Genomic DNA, 14,079 nt, shown 5'->3' on the forward strand with positions numbered 1-14,079 from the left:
GCAATTGTTTACACCTGCCAAAACACTTAAATTCCACGAGCTTAAACTCACTTTTTTGAACTACGCAAGGCAACTTCAAGGACACTGTGAATGCATATCATCACAAGACGTTGTATTTAATTAGACATTACTATATTGTGTTTTTAATTTGTACTTGACAAAATGGGATTTTAATTCTATGTTTGTACTACCCAATTTTTAAGTGTTACATTGTAATATTCATTGTTTTGAATTTTTAATGGGGGGCCCCCTATTTTAGTCAGGTCTTATTGTACACTGAATTTTAATCCACTAGCTGAGGAAGAGAATGCATAATATTCTCGAAACATGTACTAGATGTTAAGGTGAAAGGTAAATAAATAAATAGTATTGACTAGGCGGACCATCTTCCAACATATTTACTGTTACTACGTCAATACGGATCCAATCCCGACCATCATGGTCAAGATTATTAATAACAGTAGTTAGTGTAGCGGTAAGAGCTTGGACTAGTAATTCAATGGTCGTGGGTTCGACTCCCCGTGTCGAGAATATTTTTTTTAATTGTTATATTATTAATTTATTTTAATTAATTTTATTTATTTGTATGCAAAAGGCATATAGGACATCATTTTTGTAATGAGCACACAGTTGTAGAAAATTTGGAGTTGCGAACTTTCCCGACGTGTTCAAACATAAATTCTTCTTTTTTTCTCCTTTACTGGCTATCTCCCTCCTTGGGGAATGTGCCATAAACGTGAATATTCGTTTCGCTGTAAGATTCGTTTTCACCTGACAAGTGAAGGTTGTCCTGGCGGCTGTACACAAACAATAGATTCTTGGCGCAGGTAGAAAAATGTCTGACAATTAAATCCCAATTTTTTACCTTTTCTATGCATTTTGCGTATAAATAAATAAATAAATAAATAAATAAATAAATAAATAAATAAATAAATAAATAAAATGAATTATTTACCTCTTTGCTTAATTGGAAAATGTATAATATAAAAGTTGACAGGAAAAAAACAGTCTCCACACGGGGAGTTGAACCTACGAACATCGAATTACCAGTCCGAGCTCTTACCGCTACCCCAACTGCTGCTCGGCGTGCATGTTAACGTAAGTGGCTGATATGGTGCGAGAGCCGCGTCAAATTTTTATTTTTATTTTATATACGCTTGGCCATCTGGAGTTCCCACTTCAGGTACTTTCATTTCTAGTCAAGCCCTGCATGTTCTATAAATTTGAGTGAAATCAGTGGTGACAAGTAGGGAATGCCCCCTTGTTAGTCTAGCAATTGGCATCCTCATAAGTGCAAGTGCCTCAGTTTTTCTATGCTTTACTTAACACCAAGTTTTTGTGCTTTAGTGAATTTTGAAATGGCTGATGTTAAGGAGCAAAAGAACCTGCCCTACATTGCTTCAGGCTCAATAAAACTGCAGACAAACCCATCAAATGCTAAAGGAGGCTTTCATTGACCAAGCTTTAAGCCAAGTAAGAACATCTGAGTGGTTTAAATGTTTCAGGGTAGGCCGGGAATCTGTGGAGGATGAAACATGTCTGTTTCGACTGTCATTATGCACAACTGCAGAAATGATTGCTGAAGTTTTACAAAAATATTTTGAGATGACTGAAGGAAGATAAGTAAAAATGGCTTGGCAAGGGGAACACCAGCAAATGGTTACTGCAACATGTCAAAATGCCCACACACACCTTGCTTACTATGAGGAACTTCCTGACAAAAGCCCAACATGATCACAGTTCTGCACCTGCCACCCTACTCACCTGATCTGCCCCCTTGCAACTTCCACCTCTTCTCTAAAATATGAAACTCCGGTTGAAAAACGGCATTTTAACTCCACTGAACAGACACAAGTGGAACTTCAGGAGGTACTGAGAACAATGAAACCAGAAGACTTCTGTGAGTGCTTTCATAAATGGGAAAATCAATAGAATTCCCATATTCAAGCCCAGGGGTTTACTCTCAAGGTGATGGTGGAAAGAAGGCACTAACATAAGTATTCACATTTTATTAAGCAAATTCTGAGTAGAGATGCTAACAACAGGAGAATTTGAATCCTTGGAAGATGAAATTATTTCCGATTTGATACTCATTTGACAAGAAGGCAAAAGTTTAAACATTTGTTTGGAATTTCAAGATTATGGATACTTCTGGAACAAGAAAATATACTTTGCTATGCAAATTGAGATTTCATGATGTAATTCTCCAATGGGAAGACTTGCTTGTTTAGTGAGGAAGAAAACATAACAGAATTTTGAGCAAATATGAACATCACACTTCTACGTAATCAAAAAAAATGCATATGACTTTGAAGGGAAAAACTTGTTATGCAACTATTTTATACAGGACAGCAACTGAAAGAGAAAAACAGACAATAAAGCTGAACTACTTTAAAGTGAGCACCTTTACATGTGACCAGCCTATTTTACAAAGAATATGAGAGATGAAGTGGGATGTTATTGATTAGAATGATTACCCTTTTCTTTAAAATCTGCTGTACAATTTATATTGACATTTCTGAAGAAGGAATATAGAAGCCTGGTCTTTTCTAGTAATCTGAGCATTGTTACTCCAGAAACAGGTCTCTTGTTGTCTCAGGTTGTTTTAGCAATCCCAGCACTAAGGTCAGACTCCATTTCTAGAAGTTCACCTTAAAAATTCTACAAGAACACTGAGGTTAAAACATATTAGATATACGCGAATACTCTGGACATATATTTTCCGGAATTTAGTGACGAAAAACTGGGGTATGTACATTACTTCAATTAAGGTTGGTACTGCTTTGCCTCAAACAATAGATCCCGTTATACTATAGCTGCCTTGGTCTGTGTGGCGTCACATTAGAAGTGAAGTGTGAATCACATATTATGTATGGCTCTGTACCATTCATTCATAGCTAAAGAAAAACTTAGCATTATTAAAGATACAGAGCAGCACATTAGAAAGTGCACAGCAGAAAGAAAGTATGATATCAGAGCAAGTTGTATTCACGACTGGCGAAAAAACAAAATGTGACATCAAGAAACAAAGTAATTGCCGGGCATTTTGGGTTCACAAGACATAAACATATTATCTGTACTGACAGAAAACTCTTATATAAAATTTTAAAGTGTATAAGGCATTTTGTGGCCAAAAAATGAAGCATCTGGACCTCAAAAAAAACCAGTGTGATTATGTAGATGATAAAACAATATAGAATCGCAGTTACAAGTGAAATGTGCCAACCAAAAGCCTTAGCTATAGTCAAGAAACCAGGCATCACACGCTTCAAAACTAGCTGGGACTAGCCAAAATTCTCAGCAGGACACAGAAAGCATGAAACTTTTACAATAAAGTCAGAAACCTACTCTGAGACTGCAAAATACCACAAAATGCAAACCCAACCCTGTACCACACCTACTTCATACCAATTCTCACATATGGTTTAGAGATATATACTCTAACAAACAATGACTACAGCACAATTCAGGCAACAGAAATGAGATTCATGAGAACATTCAAACTACTTAAAAAGACAAAATCAGGAAAGAAGTAAAGAGGTGGGCAGTTGGCAATGAGGTCCCTGTTGCCAGAGAAATAATGAAGTGTAGACTTCAGTGGTATGGGCACATTATGGGACTGAAGAGCAAGACACTTGTCAGAAAATACTTTGACCTTACTGTCCAAGGAAAAAGACCGAGGGAAGGCCAAGGAAACGGTGGATAGACACAATGAAATCGGATGTGGAGGAGAGCGGGCTCCGATGGGAAGATGTCCTGGAACAAATGATGAATGCACACAGGAAGAAATAGTGAGTGATTGTACACCACAGAAACTAGAATCGGAAAATTATAATGATGAATGGGTTAGGCTTCCTGAGAACTAGCATCGCTCAAAGGCTTTCAAATAATTGAAGAAAAGGTAATGAATTTTCATCACTATATCATACATTTGCACCAATAACATTCATACATACTGTCAGAAATCGGTAAATGAATCAAATGCTGGTTTATTTTGAAATGCTGCTCAACAACTGTCAATAGGAAGGAGGGATCCAGCATAATAATAAGAACGGGTGGTAATGAAAAACAAAGGTGAATGGTCATGTGTATAAGTCGCGATGGACAAAAGGTACCACTTCAGTGGTATTTTAAAGAAAAACCATTCCGAAAGTATCAATGAAAGGTGTACAGGTGAGAGAAATCTGAAAAAAGGGTGGATGAACAGTGACCCTTGTTCACTGGGTGATGCACGATTGGCAACGTTGTGCAGGCATGCTGCTAAATTTATGCAACATGTTAGACCTGGACAACTTCTGCAGACACACAACTCAAGAAGTGCGACAGAAGTTGCAACAAGGGATAACTGATTTGATGATTATCCCTGAAACATCCATCCTCCAGCCACTAGATGTGTGTATAAACTGACTGTTCATAGCACCACTGAAACAGAGATACAGAATATGCAATAGACAGCTGATGAAAACATGAATTCATGCAGAGTGGAAAAAACAAGCGGGCGGATGCGACTCGAATTTGTATGTAAAATGTGCATGGGACTTCGTTCCTCTATCACAGGTGGAAGAATCCTTTTAAAAAATGCTGAGTTACAAATTCACTTAATGATAATGGGAACGACATGACATCAAATATTATGATGAATAGAGGTAAGGGAGCATACAATTATTGATTTTATATTTTATTGCACATATTAATATTAAATTCACCAAAACTGTACTTTTTTTTCTTTCCGACTGCAGTTACAGTCCTAGATGCTTCTGCAATAGCATGTAAAGATTATGACTTGCTTATTAAAGCGAATTTATATCTTATTCAGTTTTGGAGTAGGCTACATCATTATGCAGGATTAATTTCTTGTAAGTAAAATACAAATTATAGTCAATATTTTTAAATCCCTCTCCTAAGTTTCATGGGCATGGATTATTCAATGGTTCGGAGTATTCGCGTATATAAAATACTCTGCACACAATATGTGTATGAATGATTTTCTGTTGGTTAGCGTAAGAAGGAAAAACTGAACACCCTGTAACAGGTAAATTCCAGCTCAAGAAAAACCTTTTGGAGTCTAAAACAAACTTTTAAGTTTCATACATAAACCATTTTTTTTTTAAAAGCTCAACATGCTTCACTTTCCCTGAGAGAGGGCTTCTTTATGGACAGTAGCAAATTCAATAACAACCATAGAGTTGATGAAGGAATAATGACACTGTATCCCTATTGCAGTTCTTGAAAAGTAAAATTATATATTATTTCCTTGATATTTAAGAGTGGCACTTCAAAAGTCTTGCAGACTTCACACAAGCCGTAACAACAATAGGTTCATGTAATAACAATCAATACTTGGTAAAACTTCAGTAGTTATTACGTTTCATCCACCTCTACAACACGTTTCATTTTTCTTCTGGGAAACTTGCGACCTTTCAACTGGTCGAGTTTCTTCTTCTTTACGTCCTTCTTTTTTAAATGTTTTCTTATTTTCCGTTTTGCCGCTTTTTCAGGTTCTGTGATCACCTGAAACATGAAACACAAATGTAATGAAACATAGGACATACCAAACAAAGAGTTGTCTATCAAGAAGAAAGTGAAAACTGAAAGCTAATTAAGTATAAGTGTGGAAGAGATTATTACATTACTGACCACTGCACTGAGCAGGCTCATACTGAACAAGAAAATAAAGTGGAGTACGCGAGTTGTTGTGGTAGCTCCATTTAAGCATTAGAAATAATAACAATAATACTGGTTGTATGTCTCAGTAACTTAATATTTTAAACTGTTTTTGGAGATGAGGTGCCAGAAATTTGTCCCACATGAGTTTTTACATGCCTGTGATCTACAGCATGAGGCTTCAGTGTTTGAGTACTTTCAAATACCACCAGAATAAGCTAGAATCAGGTAGGTAGGGGACTTAAGAACAATACAGTTGTAAAAATAAATAAATAAATAAATAAATAAATAAATAAATAAATAAATAAATAAATAAATAAATAAATAAATAAATAAATAAATAAATGAATAAATAAATAAATAAATCAATTAATCAATCAATCAATCAATCAGTCAGTCAGTCAGTCAGTCAGTCAGTCAATCACCACTGATCTGTATTTATGGCAGTAGCACTTATCAGTTGCTTACATAGTATTTTCTTGAATTATTTCAATGAATTTGGAAATTTATCAAACACCTCCCTTGGTAAATTATTCCAATCCCTAACTCCTCTTCCTATATAAGTACCTAACTCGATAGCTACAATCGCTTAAGTGCGGCCAGTATCCAGTATTCGGAAAATAGTAGGTTTGAACCACACTGTTGGCAGCCCTGAAGATGGTTTTCCATGGTTTCCCCTTTTCACACCAGGCAAATGCTGGGGCTGTAGGCGACAGCTGCTTCCTTCCCACTCCTAGCACTTTCCTGTCCCATTATCGCCATAAAACCTACCTGTGTCAGTGCGACGCGAAGCAACTTGTAAACTTCCTATAGGTGAATATTTGCCCCGATTTTTCCTCTTGAACTCCAATTTTATCTTCATACTAGCTTCGCTACAAAATTCTACACTGTATACAGAATTCTAGGTTAGGTAGTGCACACGTTGTACGATTGTACTAAATTGCATAGCTCTTAACGTTACCCCAGGAACACAATGGGGAAGTCACCAAAAGTCCTTCCTTATGTGAAGACCGGGTTAGGGAATTTTCATTGTAATGGTAGGCCCTCTTGCCTATCATCAGTCACAATCAAGTTGGTAAGTTTCCATTATAATGGCAGACACTCACTCTCTACCTGCCTTTTTACATCCTCAGAAAGACTGTCTTAGTGGTTTTTCTGACTGAAATCAACATATGTTATTACAATGATGCCAGTAGGAATGTCATGATTAAAAGCAATGCTATCATATGAAATACTCGATCAAATGAAAACCCACACATTTTCTTACTTTTAATGAACAGTACTATGCTGCCGATCTAACAGTCTAAAGTTAAAGAGCAAGAATGACCAGGCCGCAGACAGCCGTGAGCCAAGAACACTCATTAATTTGGAGGGGGGAGAAAAGTGTAGAGTCCCAGGGTAAAAGATATGCCCCTTTACTCACCTGTTTAATAGGAGTAACCGATGAGACGGAAAATCTCTACACTGGTGGGGGAAAAAACTATATGACTTGGAGGTAAATTTTTCCTCCAAGACAGTGGAAAAACTCCTTCTTCGCTGCTAATTTGGAATAAAATTAATGTAGAATTTAATAATAGTGAAGAGGAAGGGGGATTTTCTTAAGAAACGGCTATTTTCAGAGTTGAATTTTGAGTTATTTAGTATCAGAAAATGTATGAACCAGAGGAATGGCATGCTAAAGAAGAAAGTTATCTAACTCCCCAGCTATTTCCCGCCAATATTCACGCAGGCTGTTATACTCGGTACGCAGCAGGAATCCCATCTATCAGAGATGAGTGGCAGCATAAGAGACAAAGAATATCACAACAAACAATGGTCAATGTAATGTTAATGTTGACCAATTTTATGGGTTTTCGATATTGTAGGCCTTATTTAGTTTTCTTCCGACTCTGAAGTACCACTCTTATCATAGTCGGTACGGTAAAACTGAATAAAACATATATGATCAGGAATTGCATTCTCTATAACTTTTGTTATGTAGTACTTTTCGATAGGACCAATTTGTACTCAAAATCTTTGTTAATTGTTATACTCTAAATTAATTTATATCTATTTGTACACTCCATTTTCACCATTTGTACTCTTACCAAATATTAATTGATATCTATTTGTACACTCCTTTCTTTACTGTGCAATATTTCTATTTATATTCAAAAATCTTGCTAAATTGTTCTTGCTAGAGTATATATTGTTATCTTTCCACTGGTTCAAAAAATAAAACTAATATACATGTTATTAGAAATCTCCTTATATTCATCAGTCATGATGGTCTTCTTTCTCTACCATTGAGCTCCTCTTATTTTCATTCCACTGTGCAATAATACATTTACTGGGACTTTACTGATAATTAGTCTTTGTTTTCATTAGCGTTACCCCCTAAGGTGACGTAATAAGGTTACATAACAATATACAGATAATAATAAATTATATACTGTTAATTATGTGTTCTTACATTAAATAAATTCATATATATATATATATATACAGCACATGTTTCATGACATAACCTCACAAATAATGCGATTGTCCGTAAATAATAATAATAATAATAATAATAATAATAATGGTGATGATGATGATGATGATTCAAGCTCGATACTTGCATTATTTACCCATGGGTCAAAGAATATTGTTTTCAAGTTATCTTAGCCTATTACACTTGCGTCAAGGTGTAATGGAAGTGATATACAAAACATTGTGTCTGGTACCTATACAAATGTAAATGTAGAAAGTGCTGCAGGTAGAAATCCATATAATAACCTGTCTTTATAAGGATCCTACAATCAATTTCCACTGCTGCTGTCTGGGTCAATATTCCAAAGACTGGTTTGAAGCAACCTTTCATACAACCTACCCTGTGCTATCCTCTTCCATTTCTACATAACGACTGCATTAATGTTGATCTGTTTGTCATCCTTAAGTCTTTGGGCTTCACTGCCATTTCCCTCAAAATTAAACTTAATACCTACACCATGAGTGTCTCAAGACACGCCAAGATGTGTCAATATCTCTCCTCTTCTGTTCAAATTTTGCCTGATCGTCCTCTTATCACCTTGATTCAGAATCTCCTTCACTCATGAGCTGATCAACGCATCTCATATTCAATTTTCTTTGGTAACATCACATTTCAAAGCCAATTTTATGGGTTTTCGATACTGTAGGCCTTACTTAGTTTTCTTCCGACTCTGAAGTACCACTCTTATCATAGTCGGTACGGTAAAACGGAATAAAACATATATGATCAGGAATTGCATTCTCTATAACTTTTGTTATGTAGTACTTTTTTGTTCATTCTTGTTCATACTAGTTTGTTCATTCTTCACTGTCCGACTCGTTGGCTGAATGGTCAGAGTACTGGCCTTCGGTCCAGAGGGTCCCGGGTTCGATTCCCGGTCGGGTCAGGGATTTTAACCTTAACTGGTTAATTCAAACAGCCCGGGGGCTGGGTGTTTGTGCTCTCCCCAACATCCCTGCAACTCACACACCACACATAACACTATCCTCCACCACAATAACATGCAGTTACCTACACATGGCAGATGCCGCCCACCCTCATCGGAGGGTCTGCCTTACAAAGGCTGCACTCGGCTAGAAATAGCCACACGAAATTATTATTATTATTCTTCACTTATATACAATGTTATTTATTTATTTATTTATTTATTTATTTATTTACTTATTTATTTGTCATGATGTATTTCTTCTTCATGACTGAAAGGACTAGAATTGTGTCCGTGTATTCACCATGTGAGGGTGGAGATGAGGATGAAGTTGACAAGTTTTATGAAGCATTGATTGACATCGTGGTCAGGGTCAACAGCAAGGATAGAATAGTGCTAATGGGCGATTTCAATGCGAGAGTTGGGAATAGAACTGAAAGATACAAAAGGGTGATTGGTAAATGTGGGGAAGATATGGAAGCTAATGGGAATGGGAAGCGTTTACTGGACTTCTGTGCTAGTATGGGTTTAGCTGTTATGAATACATTCTTCAAGCATAAGGCTATTCACCGCTACACGTGGGAGGCTAGGGGTACCAGATCCATAATAGACTATATCTTAACAGAATTCGAATTCAGGAAATCTGTTAGGAATGTACGAGTTTTCCGGGGATTTTTCGATGATACAGACCACTATCTGATCTGTAGTTAACTAAGTATCTCTAGGCCTAGGGTAGAGAAAGTGAAATCTGTCTGCAAACGAATAAGGGTAGAAAATCTCCAGGACGAGGAAATTAAGACAGAAGTACATGGATATGATTAGTGAGAAGTTTCGAACAGTAGACAGTAAGCAGGTTCAGGATATAGAAAGTGAATGGGTGGCATACAGGGATGCTGTAGTAGAAACAGCAAGGGAATGCCTAGGAACAACTGTGTGTAAAGATGGGAAAAGGCGAACAGTTTGGTGGAATGATGAAGTGAGAGCAGCTTGTAAACGTAAAAAGAAGGCTTATCTGAAATGGCTCCAAACAAGGGCTGAGGCAGACAGGGATTTATATGTAGATGAAAGAAACAGAGCAAAACAAATAGTTGTTGAATCCAAAAAGAAGTCATGGGAAGATTTTGGTAACAACCTGGAAAGGCTAAGTCAAGGAGCAGGGAAACATTTCTGGACAGTAATAAAGAATCTTAGGAAGGGAGGGAAAAAGGAAATGAACAGTGTTTTGAGTAATTCAGGTGAACTCATAATAGATCCCAGGGAATCACTGGAGAGGTGGAGGGAATGTTTTGAACATCTTCTCAATGTAAAAGGAAATCATTCTGGTGGTCTTGTGAACAGCCAAGCTCATGGAGAGGAGGAAAATGATGTTGGTGTAATTATGCTTGAGGAAGTGGAAAGGATGGTAAATAATATCCACTGTCATAAGGCAGCAGGAATAGGTGAAATTAGACCTGAAACGGTGAAGTATAGTGGGAAGGCAGGGTTGAAATGGCTTCATAGAGTAGTAAAATTAGCATGGAGTGTTGGTAAGGTACCTTCAGATTGGGCAAAAACAGTAATTGCATCTATCTATAAGCAAGGGAACAGGAAGGATTGCAACAACTATCGAGGTATCTCATTGATTAGTATACCAGGCAAAGTATTCACTGGCATCTTGGAAGGGAGGGTGCGATCAGTCGTTGAGAGGAAGTTGGATGAAGACCACAGAGAGACTGTCAGGATCAGATTTTCAGTATGCGCCAGGTAATTGAAAAATGCTACGAGAGGAATAGGCAGTTGTGTTTATGTTTTGTAGATCTAGAGAAAGCATATGACAGGGTACCGAGGGAAAAGATGTTCGCCATACTGGGGGACTATGGAATTAAAGGTAGATTATTAAAATCAATCAAAGGCATTTATGTTGACAATTGGGCTTCAGTGAGAATTGATGGTAGAATGAGTTCTTGGTTCAGGGTACTTACAGGGGTTAGACAAGGCTGTAATCTTTCACCTTTGCTGTTTGTAGTTTACATGGATCATCTGCTGAAAGGTATAAAATGGCAGGGAGGGATTCAGATAGGTAGAAATGTAGTAAGCAGTCTGGCCTATGCTGACAACTTGGTCTTAATGGCAGATTGTGCCGAAAGCCTGCAGTCTAATATCTTGGAACTTCAAAATAGGTGCAATGAGTTTGGTATGAAAATTAGCCTCTCAAAGACTAAATTGATGTCAGCAGGTAAGAAATTCAACAGAATTGAATATCAGATTGATGATACAAAGCTAGAACAGGTCGATAATTTCAAGTATTTAGGTTGTGTGTTCTCCCAGGATGGTAATATAGTAAGTGAGATTGAATCAAGGTATCATAAAGCTAATGCAGTGAGCTCACAGTTGCAATCAACAGTATTCTGTAAGAACTAAGTCGGCTCCCAGACTAAACTATCTTTACATCGGTCTGTTTTCAGACCAACTTTGCTTTACGAGAGCGAAAGCTGGGTGGACTCGGGATATCTTATTCATAAGTTAGAAGTAACAGACATGAAAGTAGCAAGAATGATTGCTGGTACAAACAGGTAGGAACAATGGCAGGAGGGTACTCAGAATGAGGAGATAAAGGCTAATTTAGGAATGAACTCGATGGATGAAGCTGTACGCATAAACCGGCTTCGGTGGTGGGGTCATGTGTGGCGAATGGGGGAGGATAGGTGGAGAGAAGTAGAGGTAGACCAAGACGACGATGGTTAGACTCGATTTATAACGATTTAGTTCTTGATCTTGTTCTTGTGCTGGGACAAAGTCTATTTGGCCTTCACCTTTACAGGCAAATCTTTTGCTTTTGTACAGATTTGGGTGTTTGATGACATTTTTGACTTGTAATGCCAAAGAAGGCAACAACATGTTGAGTCAGATCGTAACGGGAGACGAAACATGGGTTTCGCATATCACGCCTGAATCGAAGCAACAGAGCATGGAATGGAGACACGCACACATTCGCCTGTAAAGGTGAAGGCCAAACAGACTCTGTCCCAGCGCAACATCAAGATATGTTGGTTATCGGAGCAGGCGGCAAGTTTCTATGAAGACAGTATTCAAAACTTAGTTGTAAGATATGATAAGTGTTTAAACAAACCTAGTGGCTATGTTGAAAAATAGAGTAAAGTATGTAAAATCTGAAAATAAATGTGGTGTTTTGAAAAACATCTTTCGTTATGTAGTCTTTTCAAACGGCCCATACTAAAAAACACGCCTCGAATATAAACATTAAAAAGAAGGGGCAAACTATAATGTTACCTCATTCTTTTCCAGATTGTACCTTCTCTTCACACCCTTCAACTTTTATCATGGCAAGTTGATTATTTTACAGACTGTACATAAATCTTTTCTCACTACATGATCCCAATCACCTTCAGAATCTTAAAGAGACTGGACCAATCAACATAATCAAATGCCTTTTCCATATCTATGGATGTCATATACATGGACTTGCTTTAATCCGTCTTTTTAGATAAGATGTAGAATCAGTACTGCTTCAAATGTTCCCAATTTCTTTCAGAAGCCTTCAACTTGTCAGTTCATTCTTCATTATAGACTGTTAAATCAGTTTGGAAGCTTTTACAATGAACAAAACTCCTACACAACAATTAATTTGCAGTTAGCTCTGGGATCTCTGTTGCTTCCATGCCTTTCACTTGAAATCATCAAATATAAGGCCATCTTCTTCCAGAACTCATTTTGTTTATCTTTTATGCCCCAGTCTTTTAGTCACCAAGGTCAGTGGATTTAAGATATCTCACACTTAACCTGGTCAGCCAGCAAGTACAGTAAACTTGTACCAGCCAGTCTCAAAGCAAGTGAGTGCTGATCTTACAGGCAACCCACATTTGCAACAACTGGAGGATGGTTCAGTCTCACTTGCAAAATGACTGGCAAACTAACATACAAATCACTGTAGAGGGAACAGTAGAAACTTTTATGAGTACAGTGCAAGAGGAGTGTACACTGAGGTATTAATGATATGGAGTGTAAAGTTTACAAGTTCTGTAGTTATAAATGCTTCTTTTACAAAGGAATATACCAGTGTTTTATTATTTTTAGTGTTTCTTGAAATAAGGGATAAGGCAACATCTTCTCACATGACTATGTCACAAATTTCTGAATTAATGAATACAGTAAAACCTCGTTAACATGAAATCCAAGGGACTGGAAGATCAAGAGTTTGTGTTGAAAAGTAACTGTCATTTTCAGAAGAAAAATTCAAGTACGTTTCCCTGTCACTCACCGGAATAAAAATGCCCTGTCACTTCATGGTCAACTGTATTCATAGCTTCTGTAATACATAGGTGACTTTGAATGTTGCAGCAAAACATTCTAAAATGTTCAAAGTGGTTAAAATTTCCTGGTGGCTCGGCAGAATTACATTGCCCTCCTAATCACAACTGCTGTCTCAAACAATAACAACTGCTGATCTTCAATAATGTTCTTTCCTTACATTTCCTTACATTTAATGTACACATTATTGAAATGAGTTTGTAGGCTAAGAATACAAGATGACTGTCGACTCGGTGATGTTCAAGATTGTCAATCTAACTGCACCAGGAAATGTCATTGTTAGCCCATTTACTTGTAGCTTAACATCTAAATAAACTACGGTTTGACAAGGGTTTACTTTGAACCACTGATACATGCATTTCTTGCAATTCTAGCAGAGTAACAACTTAAAAAACACAAGCCGTTAACCTCAGGAGTGTTCAGTTTTGCTTGCCGGTTAGCAGCGAGACTGCTGAATACACAGTGAGCCTATTTGTGCTTGTATTTCGTATTCCATTAAGAAGTTAGAAATATATTTTGTGTTGGGTGGTACAGTGAAGTGTAGCGAATACTCACCGCATGATATGGTAGCCTATATCTGGATTAGGAACATAATCGTGTGAAATAGACTAGGGTGGTGCATATTTGTCTTGAGATAGTCTAGTTATGGAATAAATTGTGAAATTCA

General features: G+C 37.2%; 1 protein-coding gene across 1 annotated transcript in view; it reads right to left on the bottom strand.

The window, feature by feature from the left end:
- Positions 1 to 4,689: 4,689 nt before the first annotated feature.
- The window catches only part of LOC136874515 (small subunit processome component 20 homolog), a 278,038-nt gene continuing 268,648 nt past the window's right edge, over positions 4,690 to 14,079 (bottom strand). Inside the window, exon 35 of the mRNA XM_068227773.1 lies at positions 4,690 to 5,511. Coding sequence (XP_068083874.1) covers positions 5,362 to 5,511 — 150 coding nt within the window. The 3' untranslated portion in view covers positions 4,690 to 5,361. The remainder of the gene's footprint in view (positions 5,512 to 14,079) is intronic.

The sequence above is a fragment of the Anabrus simplex genome, chromosome 5, assembly GCF_040414725.1.
Source record: "Anabrus simplex isolate iqAnaSimp1 chromosome 5, ASM4041472v1, whole genome shotgun sequence".
NCBI lineage: Eukaryota > Metazoa > Arthropoda > Insecta > Orthoptera > Tettigoniidae > Anabrus > Anabrus simplex.